General features: G+C 31.0%; 2 protein-coding genes across 7 annotated transcripts; both read right to left on the reverse strand.

Moving 5' to 3' along the window:
- Window positions 1-3,260: 3,260 nt before the first annotated feature.
- On the reverse strand, window positions 3,261-5,584 carry LOC105735994 (uncharacterized). Its single transcript, XM_086911755.1, has 3 exons — window positions 5,433-5,584; window positions 3,917-5,036; window positions 3,261-3,846 (listed from the first exon to the last, which is right to left on the reverse strand). The coding sequence occupies exons 1-2, from the start codon at window positions 5,464-5,466 to the stop codon at window positions 3,985-3,987; spliced, it is 1,086 nt and encodes a 361-aa protein (XP_086767881.1). The 5' UTR covers window positions 5,467-5,584; the 3' UTR covers window positions 3,261-3,846; window positions 3,917-3,984.
- Window positions 5,585-13,562: 7,978 nt separating this feature from the next.
- LOC100870796 (high affinity copper uptake protein 1) lies at window positions 13,563-16,977 on the reverse strand. 6 transcript variants are annotated; one of them, XR_015293227.1, is made up of 6 exons: window positions 16,380-16,977; window positions 16,162-16,295; window positions 15,703-15,762; window positions 15,255-15,545; window positions 14,276-14,653; window positions 13,563-13,860 (listed from the first exon to the last, which is right to left on the reverse strand). XR_015293227.1 is itself a non-coding variant. In XM_003695476.4 (5 exons), exons 2-5 carry the CDS (start codon window positions 16,383-16,385, stop codon window positions 15,347-15,349), a joined length of 399 nt encoding a protein of 132 aa, XP_003695524.1. In that variant the 5' UTR covers window positions 16,386-16,652; window positions 16,723-16,977; the 3' UTR covers window positions 14,811-15,346. The 6 variants fall into 6 exon arrangements, 3 of the variants coding, with proteins under 3 accessions (XP_003695524.1, XP_086767882.1, XP_086767883.1); XR_015293228.1 differs by having other exon boundaries at window positions 13,563-13,863; XR_015293230.1 differs by having other exon boundaries at window positions 16,139-16,295.
- Window positions 16,978-17,140: the final 163 nt, after the last annotated feature.

Below are 17,140 nucleotides of genomic sequence, written 5' to 3' on the forward strand. Positions count from 1 at the left end.
ACCAAAACGTAGTTGCTTACCACCTCCTCGAACAAAGAGTCCAAGGTGTGTTTAAAACAGTTCCTTTAAGTTTCGATCGTAGTAGGAATTCTGCTCGAAAAAAAAACAGTTCCGTGCTGGAACAAAGTATCTTAACTTTAACTTTTGTCACGCTATATTTTATTTTCACGCGTTTGCGAAATATTTATTCGTTATATCGTACAATTTTTCTGAATTAAAGTATTTTTTTTTACAAATATTTCCTACATTCGTTAAAAGATACTTTTACGTATATATCACTATCGACGCGAGAAAGAGCAATTAAGTCAAAATTTGATCAAAATTAAATATAATCCGATATCGATTTATTAATTTCTTAAGCTAATAAAATTACTTCGTTAGCCGTTCTAAATCTAATCTAATCACGTTTCATCCCTTAAAATATATATTTTTATACATTATTTTTACATTTGTGCGTATTTGTAAAAAATATTTTTAACATCGTTATCGTAATTTTATTTTCGATTTTTCAATCAAGATTAGATAATATATGCAAAATATCCAAGAGCTCGTTTAAAACAACGAATATACACCTGTCCTTTTCGTTGTTATCTTTGAATAAATGAGCTTAAAAATTTAATAATATTTTTCGAAAACTGGTGAATTTCGTACTATTTTTATCTTTATTAAATTTCTTTTCGTCGAATATCTCTGATCGAAATGATATGTAATTCCAGTAATTATTTTATATAAAATTCGCGTAATATATAACTGATACATTTTCTCTTTTTCTTTTTCCAAAACAATATATCTTTATTTTAAATAAATTAATGGATAGAATAATTTATGTTGTATGACAAATTACTATAGATTATTCGAAGAGTAAGAATATAGTAAAACTTAATTTAATAAAATTGTACACGATGAACGTGAAAAAAAAAATCACAAAGTTCATCACTATTCCAAACAATTCGTGCACGAAAAATCGTGTTTCGTTTTACACAGTCACGAAACTTTAACGGTCAAACAACTCTGCTATCTATTGGAAAATCAAAGTTTTACCGAACACAAATTAGTTAGATTAATTAATTTTTAAAAAAAATTTTTAAAAATATGATTAAATCACGCTTAAAGATATATGTTATAGATATCTGATAATTAAAAAATTATTAAAAACCTGTTAATGAAAGCATCATCATATTTGTTTGAATACGTATTTTTCGTAATTAATTTTCAATATTTTATGAAATAATTTTCAAAGAGCGTTTGCATTTTGCCTTATAATGTTCGTCTCTCGCGTTTATTATATAGATTTATAATGTATTTAAACTTTTTTATCAGAAATAAAGGAATCGACTTGACCAATTTGTGAGTTGAAATGAGTATTTCGCCCAGTTCCGCAACTTGATAAATTCATGAAACACATGTTGATGAATTTGCAAAGAATTTGAACGCCAGATTCTACCTCAATTTATACATTTACGATGATATATAGATGAAAAATTTTAAAATTTTCTACGTAATTTTTACGCATTAAAATCCGATATGCAATTGTCGTTTAAATGGTTAATAAAATTATAAACGCTGTAACGTTAGAAAAGAGAGAAAAATTTGTTCGAAACATTTTGTTAAACTTTTCGATTCGACAAACTCGTTTACTTGCAATTTATAATTGTATGAATACGTTTCATCGATTCAGATTGATTCAAGTATAATAAAAACACGTGTACGAAAGTTGAGAAATTTATAACGTTGTTTCCATTACATTATTATAGTTTAAATTTACAGAAGAGTGTTTTCCCGCACGCTAGGTTCGTATCGTATTAACTCGATGCATCAATTACAAACAAACTATCGACATATCACGAAGATTTCGTAACAGTAGGATTTGTCTCGTCCATTCGAGGAAGAAAAAGAAATTAACGAAAGTAGATCGTGAATATTCAAGTGGTTCGTTCCTTCGTCTTATTGAATATGTTCGGTTTTAAAAATAACAATTGCTTACTACCTATTCCAACGCGTATAAGAAAATTGATTCCAATTTATATATACCGTTTTATTGTTATTGCGTAATTTATTATATTAACTTAGGCATGAATGAAATTAAATAATGAACAATAACAAATACGATGGACATTATTATCTTTTAACTTTTTATCGAGTAAAATTTCATTTCGTTTCAATTATATATTGTCAATTTTCAAAAATTTCATTATTTCAATAGCAAAAGCTTGATGATTCGTTATTTTGAAATCAACTCAAAATCCTCTTCCTTGTGTAAATGTATAAAACTCTTTTATTATTACTATATTATCTATTCTTTTATTTGTTACTAGAGATATACGAGAAGTCGAAAATGTTGGAAACCCGATGCTTACAACGGGAAGAAGATTTTAGCTTTCGAAAATATCTCGTAGTTCGAATATTTCGGGATTCCAAATAACATTTCGGGACTACAGTCGTCCACAAAATTAAAAGAGATACTTTGGAAGAAGCCTGAGATCCTGAGATGAATTCTTCGTGCGTCTCGATTCAACATTTTTGGACTCTCGCATGCCTCTAGTTGTCGCATATCGCGTTTTAAAGAATATGTTAACCTTTGGAATTTATAAAAATAGAATTTATAAAAAAGATCATTAACGAACTATAATTCCCAAGCATTTTAATATAATACTATGTAATATAATACTCCAAATCTAATTTATTTAATTTATAAATTGTTTTTTTTTTCAAGATATTTATTACATATTTTATTTTGTATTCCGCGACTATCATTGTTATTCTGTAACACAGAACTTATTCGAACGAGTAATAAGAATTTAAACGAAACTTATTCGTTCGATCGTGTGATAAGAAATTTAAAAAAAAAGGGAATTATTTAATGGACGAATTTAGACATTTCTGGCAAAAGACTACTATTCAATTTATAGGATATCATAAAAAGTTATAAGGGTTATGTGCGTTCTTTGATAAAGATCTTCTTCGAAAACATGGCAAGAGTGACCTACTTCACAAGTTTGTAATCGCAGACCGACTAATTGTAATTGCCTATTAGTTGACGAATAGAAACGTTATCAGACTAACTATGGTGTAAATCGTTATATATTAGCATAAATAAGTTCAAGGCCCATGCGCAGTTGTGCGAATGATGCATTAATTTTTCTATGATACGAGTTTGTCAATCTTCGCTTCTAATCTTTATAAATATGTTCAAAGTATGATATACGTATATAGTTAAATATAAAATAAATAAAATTAATTGATATTATTGGAAATAAATATTTCTTTCTTCTTCTTACAATAATTTATTGTGCGTATAATAAATTATTTGAATTACATAATCAATTATAAAATATGGAAATAAATTAATATTTGATCACTTTTTTTGATCAAATCTTTGACGTTCTTTCAATCGTACCTATCGTTTTATTTTTTATCAATAATTCCTTACAATCGTAATTATTTTTCACAAAACGATACAATATAATAATTCTTATAATAACGTATGTGTATAATAATAGAAAAATACACGGTTAAAATGTCGCACATCTTAGAAAGAAATTTTTTAATGAATTTTTCATCGGGAAAATGATTCTACGTTACGAATAAAAAAAAAAAATTTCATTCGCAGTATTGTGATAAATACGTAGAAAAATAATAACCGTACAAGTTCATTCTTTCTTTATTTCATATTTATTCTCCACGTCTCGATAATTTTAAAGTTATATATTTATAATTAAATTCATCTTTTCGTATTTGCATACAAGTACGATGTCGTTGTATTTTTCTTCTTTATCGTCCAGTTCTTTATTTCCGTATGGTAGATTATTTACAGACTTAACAAAAATATTCCTAGATGTTCCGAATCTATAATTACATAATGAAAGATATATTATAATATTCAATTTTTATAATGTGTATCCATAGAAATACTTACTACATCTGTCTTTTTTTACAATGGAAATGTTTAAACCTCGGTGAAAATCTTTACCTATTTATAATAATCTAATATGTGTAATATAAATAATCTGGATAACCTGGATTGGATAAATCTGAAATATTTTTTTTTTCGTTAAACGCCTCGTTTGCATCATAGTCGCTTTCAGGATATATTATATCAGGAATTTGTTCTGGATTCCATCTATTGTTATTTTCGTTTCGATTTACATCTTTGTTAGGATCTTCCAAAAATCTTATCATTATCTTTTCTTCTGATTTTTCTCCCATCCTATCATCAACATCCATGTGTGATTCCGATAAAAAATCTTCTCTATTTTCGTCCGTTAATTCTTTGTTTAACCATTCATCGGATACTTTAAAATCTTGCGATTTGTAATTGTCCTCTCCGGTGATAGAACTCTCCGAGATCGATATATTTCTCATAGCATTTTCTAAGATCAACAAGAAAATCGAATAATTTTCTAAATTCCTTTGTCTATCGTGTTGCATGTCTTTCTCGCTTCTTTTCGACGATTCGTTTGTCCACATATCGTCCGATGAATCTTTGTCATATTTTCTCGATTCGTTCGTTTTTACGTTTTCTTTAAATTCCTTTTCCGTTGAATTTAAATTATCGTCTTCGATCACAACGAAAGATTCGACGTCTTCTAACGCGCTCTTCTTATCGTTATTTATTACCGATAATAAATCATCTTCCACGTTTTGCAAATTATCTTCCGTTGTATTGACATTCGTATCGATTTCGTTGTCGATCTTCGAAATTTCCGTCGAAAATTCCAAGATATTCTCCGTTAAAATATCGTTCGATTTATTGAGTCGTTCAACCGCGTTTATAATACTTTTATCACGCTTGAAATCAAACAGATTTTCCGATTCTGCTTTTGAAATATTATCTATAGGGTTGACTTCCATCGATTCGATACGGCAATTTTGCCACGTTGTGTAACAACCCCATCCAATGAAAAGCAACATTTCCAATAGGAGAATTAATTTCACGCATTCTATTATTCGTTTTAAAGTATTATTCACTTCAATATGCTTCATGCATGAAGTTTTCCCATTCTCCACTAATCCTTCTTCCACGCTTATGAGTTGGTCTACGATAACCGAAATAAAACCATCGAATTGGAAAATTATTCTATTTTGTTCAAACATTATATTTGTTATATGTAACATATAATAATATTCATCGTTATTTTTCACGCGTTCATTTTATAAATAACTTAATAGAAAATCAAAAGTCTTTGTAATTTTACACTTACTTAAATCTTCGATATACTCTCTCCTATTTCCACTACTTTAATACATTTATGACTGGTTCAAAGTAAATAAATATAAACTGTTAAATATTTCAAGGTATTCTAGTAATTTTTTGTAAGTATTTTCATTTTTCAAAAATGGAAGTGAGAATTATTTAAAAAAAAAATATATATATAAAGTACGTACTACGAAATTTATATCTACATGTATCTGTACGTATAAAATAAACTCACCCTTACTGGCTCTACTGATCCTGCCTTCCTTCATGATGAACGATCAGTTAGAAACTAACCATTGAGGAAGAAAGAACGTTAAATGGTAAACATAAAAATACAAATTAACCTCGACCTGGCTAAAGTTTAATGAAAAGAGAAATAAAATTTACGATAAAAGTTATTCTCCTACCACGAATTTCATTAGAGAAAAATGTTTACAGGTCAAGCTATATCTTGCGCGGGTCGCGCACGATCATTTTATGCTTGTTATCATCAACAAAGAAACCTGCTTTGTTCGTTGCTTGTTTCGTCTAACGTACATTTTCTCGAAAAAAGGAAAAAAAAAAAATAAATAAAAGGGAATAAGATTTGCAACCAATCCGATCCTTTACTGATGCGTGTAAAAATTATGCAACAACGTAATATTTTGCGCGCAATATGATAGACATGTTCGAGGCGTATAATAATTTCTTCGTAATTTTTGTTTTTATCGAGTAAAACAATCTCGCTCGAGCATTCGATGATCGTGTTTACCAAGTGTTACCAATTATTGTGTAATATACGTACAATTCGTATGATTCGAATCATCTACGAATAAATCTATACACGTTTAGCGATGTTTATTATAATTTGAAAATTTATAAAAAGAAAACGGAACGATGACAAATGAATAAAAATAATTCATAAACATCTACCATTTCTGAAACGGTATTAAAATGGTAGCTCGCATGGTATGATAACGGAAGTTGAAGTCGGAATTGAATCCGAATGTTTCATCGGATTAAATCATCGGTAAAAAATGTAAAGAAATAAAAAAAGAAAAAAAAAAGAAAACGAAAAAACGGATAACAATGAATAGTATATAGAAACAGATACATAAATGCACAAATTTTTGTTATTTAATCCTTTAATTTTATAGTTCATTTAAAAAAAAACACATGACACATAATACGTTTATAATATCAAGAGAAATTGTAACGCGCTTTTCTTGGAAAAAGTGATATATAAACTAATAAAAATGTTTCTGATTACTAAATTTTTCTTTCAGATCTTGACACGAACTGCGAAAATCTCTGGAGAATGTTATCTGGATTGTAACGATGGTCGCTGCGCATGCGATTACATTCGAGTAAAAGATACCGTGTGTAAAAGAGCACCGTTTCAACTACTATATAACTAAATAACTTTGAATCGTGACTCGAAGCTTTTCGAGAACACGACAAAACGAAGAGTTAAAGAGTTGAAGCTTTAACGGGTAATTTTTTTGAACACTACATAAAAATTCTCCTATGCGTATACAGTATATGTATACTCACCATGTATACTTTCGACTGCTCGCATGTCGTTTCTTTTAAATTTTTACGATTGCAAAATGTGATAAAATATATCCGCATCCTGACGCAATTCATTTGAAACAAATATTTCTCGTAAAAGAGATATACACTTGAGATTTTACACTTGAAATATTTGTTTATTTCTTTTAAAACTTTATACGCGAATACTTTCTTTCTCTTTCTCTTATTTTATAAATATATATATATATCTTTTTTTATAAATTTTTTTATAAATGTATTGATATACATTTAATTAGTCAGAAAAATATTCGATTATTTTAGATAAAATTTAAGAATCCTCTTTACTTTTCTCGGATCCTTGTTACTTTTTTTCGTATACAGTTAATTCTGTCGATATACACCGTTTCTGATAGTTTAACCTTTGCGTTTCGCAAATTTAAGGAATGTCTTGTTCGATTCAGATCGATCATTCTCTGCGATGAATAAGAATCGCGAGGTGTATGTGTCTCTTTGAATTCACGTTTGTAAGTTGATCGATCTCTAGATGAAAATCGATGACATCGACGATAAAATTCGTCTATCTAAGATTTCCCATCTATTTTATTCACTGTTTCCACCAATTGGTACGTAACTTTACAATTTGCGAGTTGGAAATATATTATCGTTCGCAAAAACCTTTTGCATCTTAGCATTTTGATGAATCGAGCTGATTCAGAAAAGTAATTTAGCAGTGTAATTTAGTCTTTCCTTTTTCCCCGATAACATTTTATACAACGAATATTTGATTCGTTCCATTTGATGATATCGCTAAATTTATATCGATGATGCGAATAAGAATTTGAATTAGATCAATAAATATATATTCTATGAGCATTATTTGTAAAATTATTTTGTCAGCAAATAAGATTAATATTAACGAATTAATGTTTTGAAATTGATCTAAAGTCCACCGATAAAAATATCGCATAATTGATAAAATTATATCTATGCAGTTTTCGATGACGCGATAAATGATACGAATGGAAAAAGAAAAAGAAAAATTTTGTTTGCAAAGAAAAATCTCGAAAATGATCTCGAAGGAATTAAAATTATATTTAAATCGTTGAAATTCGTCGTGAAAATATATAATGGCGTAAAAAAGTTTCTAGTTTTTTCATTTTTTTTTTATCAAAGAAAAGTAAAAAATTAGAAAATATAAAAATAGTTGGACAATATTAAATTTCTAATAGATAGCGTGAAATAATTTCTCGAAAACACTTTATCGAAGAACAATTAACGAAAAACTTGAAGACTTGAACGAGGCTACACACACGCACACACACATATATATATATATGTATGCACATATTCCCCGCAATTAGACTCGGATAGCGAAGATTTGGCATTTATGAATTCGATCTGATTGTAATCCAGATAGACCGGTGCACACGCGATTATAGAATTAGCTACCAATCTGGAGGCTATTTTCATTGGTAGAGCAATGCTCTTGCTCACGATGAAACCTCGAATCATGACGTTCTTTTCAACTTGTATCCGTGATAATGACGACGTTAAGGAAAATGACGTGAGGTCAAGAAATATTTCTTACGTTATAAATCCGTCTTGCTCACCTCACCTCTCCAATTGCCTCTGCCTATAAATTTCATCGAGAATTACTCGAAATAATCTAATTGTGAATTACTACTTTGTCTCACTTGTGTCGTTGATTGAAAAAGATCGCACATATCTTCTACGATATGATGCGATATCCTAAAATTTTCGTGAGATTATTGGATCTCGGTGAAAATCATCAAAATCCGAATAATAGAGAATCTCAAGGTGAAATTAATAAAATAAAGGGATGGGAATAAATTGATTTCTTTCACGGATAAATGCTTGTTTAGTCGATAGTAAATGAATTTGCATAAAGTATGAAACGTTTTCAATTTCAAGGCTCGGTAATATTCAAGTAGAAGTTGATTAGAAATCAAGAAACCTCCTATCGTTTATTATATTTTTATATCAGTTCGATTCGCATTATTATCATCATTACCACACCGATTACCAAGTGTTATTTTAATTTTTTATTCCTTATGTTTCGTCTCTCCATAAATTCAGCCTTGTCCTATATTATTTATAACAAGCAATTTATAACAAGTAATTCATAAAATAGCAAGTAAATTGCAAGGCTAACTACAATTTATATTCGATAGATATATTACAAGTAAGTAAGTAGTTTTGCAAATGTCAGCCATTTTCACTCTTTTCTAGCTATGTAATTTCATCACATTTTCTTCTCGAATAGGTTATTTCCGTACTTCGATCGTATTTTTCTTATCTGTAACATTTATCGAAGATTTACGAATGCAACTTCATACACGACAAACATTCAAGATATCCTACTTCTTGCGAACTTCGGAACCTTTCGTACGAATCTTTTCTTTTCCAAAGAAAATAACGTTTTCGTATTGTTATTTAAGACTCGTTTAAAATTAATTTGACGAAAGGTTAAAGTTTTCACTTTGTACACCGATATATCGCAACCAACGAATTGTATCGGGATAGAATTGCAAATTTAAACGGAAGAGCGAGCGAACTACGTTCAATCGATAATATCAACAACGTAGAAGAACGTGTAGGTGTCTACATAATAAATATATGTAGAGTGAAAAAGCAAAAGCTGAGAAATAAGAAGAAGAAGTTTGAAGCGAAGCGCAGTCAAATTAGATTGAAAATTCGAATCGAAAGTCAATAGATCGATCGCGTTTATCCATTTTTCATATCTTATTACCCGATATATCGGGTAGTAAGTAAGAGGAGCGATGCTCTATCAGTCTCGTTAACGTTCGTTCCATTTGTTATTCGCTACGATAGTGTATGCAGAAGGATGCGAAAGGTCACGACACGCCAACCAGATGGACAGCTGATAGAGGCTCGACCTGGCTTCTTTCCTCGTAAAATGGGTTAGAAGCCATTTCTACGATCAGGAAGTGACGTTTACCGTTCAGACCGTCGGCACGATATTCGAAGCTTCTTCGTGTTCAACGTGTGACTTTAATCTCGTAAAATGGGCGGAAAGGCCTCGAACCTTGCTCTTTTTTCGCATCGTCCACCTTTTAACGCTTATTAGATATCTCTCTGTCTCGTTAACCTATCGTTGCGTGTAAGAAAATCTAGTTTTATTTCTAAAACGCAATCGGAGAAAGAGGATAATAAACGATGCGTGTGCGATGAAATAGAAAAGAGAGTAAAGGAAAAATACAAGTTCGATAAGGTAGCTAGCTCGATGAACGTGTCACATGATACGGTAATTTCGCGTGTAATTTCAACGTGGACGATGTAAATCTCCAGTGCGAGGAATTCGTGGTTGATATCGCGAAGGTGTAGTCGTGACGAGTCTCTCGGCAAGAGAGAAAGAAAAGAAAAAAGACTGGCATTGAGAAATTTAAAAGGTAGCGAGCAATCCGTAAGTGCAAATTGCAATTGTACGGCTTGTCCTGGAAAGGATATCAATTCTAACCAACCTGTACCAACCTATACATTTGAAACGAGAACGCGGAGAATTTTGTCGCAACGATTTCCTTGCAGGTTGAGGTTATACACATTGGATCGCGTGTTCGCCATTACCCTCTTTTACCCGTGTGTGTTGCGTTATGTGTTGAAACAACCACTACTAGAGGCCAAGGTCACCGCACACGATCCTCGACTCGAATCGTGCTTTGCAACGATTTTCTTCTACCGATTCATTCGAGAAGATATTTCCTTCTTTTCTCGTCCATTGTTTTCGAAATTCTGTCGTCGAGTTTTGCCGTTATTCGTAAAAAAAATGTATCTAAAAATTATAAAAATTAATGAAAATAAATTGCGTTTTTCTTATAGATAAACAGGGGAAAAAGTTGTATGATTGAACGCGTACGAACGCGTTTTTGACATCTACGCTTGATAGCGTTTCTTACTTATGCGAAATAGTTATTTCGACCTGAAATAAAACTTATTTAAATGAATTATTTATATACGAAACACGCAAATGCTACGAATTTATTAGCATGATTTTAGTGTGCGCAAACTGTATCTGGTCGGTATATAAAAAAAAATATTGTTCGTACTTTATTATATATTTATTATTACACTTTATTATTGCTGCTTCGAAAATATTTCGAAATTTATCAAGATTGTTCTCAACATTGAATGAAAATTTATTTAATTTTCGTGGAACAAGTTTTGAAGATACAAAATATAAAGAATGAAATAATGTATAGCTAAGAATTATAAAATTTTATAATTCGTGTATTGAATTGCGATGCACGTCGTCAATTTAATATATAGTTCCAAAAATATTTAAATATTTGAATATTCAAAAAATTTTTTGTTGAAATAAGATAGATATACAAAGCACGTGGTGCCAACTATCGTTGCAAACTGTAAGCTCGAACTGAAATACATAATATTTCGCATTTCAGAATAGAAAGGGTCAATAATTTTATATCTCGCAAAAATTCTAGAGAAATTTTTTAAAATATCGTTCACGATTATTGCACGATTACCGCAATATAATTTATAACATTTTTGAAAATATTAATAATCAATTATAAAATTTATCAATATTTATCGGAAATATAGATTTTTTTAAATTTGAAATGCATATATATATATATTACAATCAAATTTGTTCAACTAACAACTTGTATACAGAAATTATTGTCCATTATCCATATATGAATAAAATTGGAAAAAAAACTGTTTATATCATAAACGTGTAAAAATGTTAAAAAATTTAGAAAAATTATCGAAAGTTATTAAACAAGAGAGAGAATTTGCGAAATATAAATTTTTATATATCGAAATAAAATTTTTTATCGTAATGTTTAATATCAATTTGTAGCCAAAACTACGCGAAACTGATCGTACAAATTGTTATAAAAGTTTCGTCTGTCTTTGCAAGGAGCAACATGTAGTATTTAGACGATGTCAATTTGGACGGTGGCCAAACATTTCCCGTTTAAAAACAGATATAGGTGATCGCGCTTGTTTCTCCTTTGACCATCTTGGTGGCAATGTAATTACCATTGGTCGATATATACTACAATCTGGCCGGAAATTTGGAAACCGTAACAAACTAGCGAACGGAAATTCTCGTTCACGAAGCAACCGTGAATCTCTTTAGCGATCGAGCTTTTCAATGAATTTCAAATTTATGCAAGTAGACGGTTAGAAATTCGTTTCAACTTTTAGACACGAAAAGAGAGATAAATCGAATGAAATAATTGATAATCTACTAAATCTAAATCTAAACTGAAAATAATAACAAAAACGATATAATAATTATCGCGAAAATAAACTTGGATGTAAAATTATCGTGAAATTGAATCTTTTTTGATATTTATAAAAAATATCGCGTAAATCTGTAATGTTTAATATTCAAGGTAGGCAAAATTAGTTTCGACTTAGTCAGTTGGATATAACGTAAAATAAGACGAGAAAAGGAAGGATTTTGAAAGGGGGGAAAATAAATAAATATAAAGGAAGATAAATGCGAATACTCGATCGAGCGAAGAAATGCACGAATGGGTCGAGTTGGGAGATTATTAGGGATGGTGTGGAGGATAGGAGAGAGTTGGAATGAGAGAGGAAACGCGAGGTTTGAGGGGATGCGTAAAAGGAGAATGCATAGGTTACTAGCAGCCGACGCCAGTATCGACCGGTCGCGCTACGCGTACATCTACACCCCTTGGCGTCTGGGACAATTCCTCTCCGATTATTCGATCCATCAGTTTACCATTTCCTCGGAGAGAACCGAGTTGGACGTGCAAGCTTTTCTTCGATCCATCCGCAAACAAAGCTTCGAGTTTGCGCGACAATCCGTTAATGCACTTTACACCGATTCACTCTAATCAACCGTATAATCACGAGCTTCCTCGTATTTTATCCCCTATTATATCTTTACGTTGATCTTTTATCATTTTTAGATGAGCGATAAGATTGTGAAAATTTTTCCACATTATTATATGCTAAAATTTAAACGCTTGTTCATTCGTTATAAACCACGCTTTGTTCATTGCGATGAATTCGAAATTGTTTCAATTTAGAAATTGTTTCAATGCAAGTAAACGTAAGTAATTATAAGAAGAAAAAAATCGTATCGGAAGATTGTGTTTAAAGCGATAATGGAATAAGCGAGTTTAAAACGATTCGGAACTAATTTTGTTTCTCGACACAATCGTTATGAATCGTGGATATCGCGACCAAGTTAGGACATTAGTGAAAATCAAATATCGTAGCTCTCGTATGGCAAATACGATCATACGTTGTAAATGAGCAATGTTTTAGGAGTAAGATGGAGAGAGGAAGTTGAGACAGAAAAAAAAAAAAAAAAAAGAAGAAAAAAGAAAAAGGAAATAAAAAGGCGAAGGACCACGAACCGTTGAGTTGTAATCTCTATGGATTATCGGGTTCAAAAGGCTTAATGCACAAAGGCCGCCCAAGGCAGGTGGATGCGGTGAAGTTGGAAGGGTGTGTCTCGGAAAAAAAAGCGGATGAATAGCGGTGAAACGAAAGGAGTGCGCGATAACTGTTGATCTCTCGCCAACTCGTACGTCCCTCGGACACTGACAGAAGAAACGAAATAAACGCGTGACATTATCCTTGAAAATAATAATAAGACTCGGTTATTTCGATGTTCGACACGATGTGTCGTTAGTGTTCCTTTAATGCCAATCTCCATTCTTGTTTCTCCAATTATTCGTATTATCTCGTCCAATACAACGTGCGTTTAAATTTTACTCCTCTCTCTCTCTCTCTCTCTCTCCTCTCTCTCTCTCTCTCTCTCTCTCTCTCTCCATCTTCATCGCGATAAAGAAAGAAAGAAATATACAAATTAATATATACAAATTTATTCCTGATCACATATAGAAGTATAATAATATAAAATAAATAAATAATTTGCTTAAATACGTAAAAGTGAAATGTCCATTGTAAATTTTTATTGCATCGATTGTATCATCCAACATTAAATCTCGTGACAAGTATCGTGACACAAAGCGCTTCGTTCTCACTCTGTCCCTTTTTCCACGAGAGCGTGTATCGAACAAATGTAAATTGCGTGAAATTATGCGTCGTATCGAGTGTAATTGACTTCACGATTCGTACCATCCATGTGAATTTATATTTAAATTCTGCTAGTAACAGGAATAAAGATAAATAAGAATAAATAATATGATTTCTTTCTTTTCGTTTAAAAAAAAAAAAAAATTGTTTCGGTGTAACAAGCTCCGTTTAATCAGAACATAATTAAATATATCTTATACCGCATACATATGTAGCTATCTTTGTTTTGAACAAACAAACGATCAAATCGCATCGTTACTAATTTTAACGAGAATATCGTTCAATCTCTGACACGTTTCGATACGCTTGTTGAAATTGTTTGCCAAAATGATTCTTTATTTTTAAATGAATCGAGATTCTTATTAATATTCTAACGTGATGGTATCGAATAATTATTTTTACTTAATTTAACAATTAAATTAAACGTATTAAATATCGTTCAATTAATTAGAAACATAAAATATATATATATATAATACTTACCTATATTTTTAACATCTTTGAATCGAAAAAAATGATTGTTCTTCTTGTTAATGTTGATGTGCTGAATGATCTTCGTGTACGGTATTTGAATTGTACGTAAAAAAAAATGTAAAACACCACACGCAAAAAAGTAATATGAAAATAAAAAATGTTATAACGTTAAATTTATCCCATCCGAATATTATTTCGTTCACAGTTTTAAACTTTTTCCTAAATCTCATATTCATTTTTAAAATGAATACGTATTATACTATATTATCTTTCTATATTCTAAAATATATTTTATTTCCGATCTAATCCGATAAAATCCTCTTGCACCGCAGCGACGCACCAAATGATGATCCAAATACATTAACACTCTGTATGTATGATTATGTTCTACAATAAATGAAAAAGTACGATTAGATAACGTAACCAATTGAATGGAACATTTATCACAATCAGTAATGGGTATAGATACGTGCAATGTAATATATTTATATATAGATGGTAAAAAATGTTTAGGAAAGATGTAATTTAATAATTGAAATGAACATATTTCTCAATACTTATATTTATATTTTTAACATAATTGATTAATTTAAAGAAAAAATTAATAAATTAATAGAAAAATATGTAATTCGATTTTTTACAGAATTTTTACTCTTTAATTCCGTGTATATATCCATCGTTGTTTTGATAAACTTATAAAATAAAGAAAATATATTTAAACGAATATTTATTATACGCATAATGTACGTGTTGATACGTGAAATTATTATATGTAAGGATAGAGAAAGATAAATTCATAATAAATTATATTGCAAATTAATTCTTAAAAGTTTGAACACGAGTATACGTAAAAAAAAAAAGGAAAAAAAAAAGAATATAATAATTACGTATTAAATAAAGACAAAAAGAAAAATTGAAACGATACGAAGAAATACGTAAAATATAAAAACGTTAACGAACGATAGAAAAATTGGTATGAAAAATTTACTACGAATATTACAATTTTTACAGCTATAACGTGTCTTATATTAGGGAACAAAATAATATCGATATGAGGATAAAACGTATTCGATGTAAAATTTACAAGCAGCAGTCATCGCTATCGCCGTTCGATTTATCCCAAGAAAACAGCCAATAACCGAGAGCCGTGCCCAATGCTACTGCGATACAAAGCCAAATATTGTACGTCATGAATATCAACATAAGACAATATCCTATGACCAGTTGAACAACATGAATAATCGTTTGAAGAAAGTGTATTTTGGAAAAGAGTAATGTTCTGAAATTAAACAGAATAGTACAAGAGTACAAGAGTTCGTATAATGTGTATTATTATAATAAATAAGAAACAATTTTGGAAGAGAAAAGTATTATTATTGATCGAGGTGGAATATCGACCGAAAGCGTATTATATTCTAAAATGAAGTAATACGTACCCTCTATCGTTAATTTCTTTACTTTTCCATAAACGTGTTGTATTGATGTATAAGTGATCGCTAAAAGATAGAAAAAGAAGGAAGAACATTTTTAGATTCGCTATTCCAAGGTGTTGATATATTCGTGGAATGCAAAAAATTATGATATATGAAAATATTGGTCGAATTTTATTTATCGAATTATAAATGATTTAGGTTGGCGTTGGACGGAGCGAGGCGGAAACGGAGAATCAGACCGCTCTGTCTTCGTCTATTTCTCGCTCCACCGCGCCAATTGAAATTTCTTACAACTCGATAAATAAGGTTCGATCGACGTACACCAATTTTCGTGCGTTCGTTTTTTAGAATCTCTACAATCGATAAAGATTCGTCGAAGATCCTACGAATATATTAACACTCATTATACACGATACAGAGCGATATATGCGTTACTTACTTATTAGAATAACAATCTCTCACCGGTAGTTTTTTATCCCTTCGTATATAGATGCTATGAGAACAACACCGACCATCGACCATCCAAGACCTTGCCAATCTACCGGATGCCATTCGTCGAACAAAATAACTTCATTTTCACCGATATGAAACGACATCTAACGTAACAATTAAGTTTACGATTCGACGAAACAAATTCATTTCTCAATTGTAACGATTAAACGATTTAATCCCTTACTTACCTTCATTTTTGAATAGTTGAATAAAATATATAAGAATAGCTTCGAATACCTTCACGAACACTGCATACGCTCGTTGAGCATCGAGTTTCCACACGATTTTTTTATCGTCAATATTATAGATAACTTATCGATCAATCGTTAATCTCACTTGTATCAATTTATTTTTCGTTTTACAATTTATTATTCTATCTTATTAATCGATGCAATCGTTTCGTATTCGATTCAAAATTTCAAACATGTTCTCATCGTTTCTATTTTGTTATATCGACACAGCTAACGGATTAAATATATATATATATCCTTAATTCTTATTGGCGTGCGATACACGTATCGTTATACGTACAATTAATGTTCGATACCGTTAAATCATACGAATCGAATTTATTCTTCTTCCCGTTCTCTGTAATATATCTAGGAAATGAACGAAACGAGCGGATATTTTGGAAGAAAGAAAGCGGATCGATCGAATGGAATTTAGTTAAAATACGAGGTGGGGGGTGAAAGTCTATTTCGAAAGCGATCGAAATCGTAACTCGCGTGAACGTTGGAAAGAAGGGGGGTACGTAGCTGTGGATGTTAAGTTAATCGATTTCTCTTTCTGTCGCTTGGGCATAGAGGGTGTCCTCTCCCTTCCCTCCCCCCTCCCCCCCCCGCTTTGCGATCAGCCAAGATGCCCGGCCTGCGTGAACGAGGCGGGCGCAACCTGTGGCTGATCCTGACCGCCGCGCCTCCCTGCGTCCGGAAATTTAGCCACGCTCGAT

Source organism: Apis florea, unplaced genomic scaffold (assembly GCF_048593485.1).
Source record: "Apis florea isolate Af1SG1 unplaced genomic scaffold, ASM4859348v1 contig_3367_pilon, whole genome shotgun sequence".
NCBI lineage: Eukaryota > Metazoa > Arthropoda > Insecta > Hymenoptera > Apidae > Apis > Apis florea.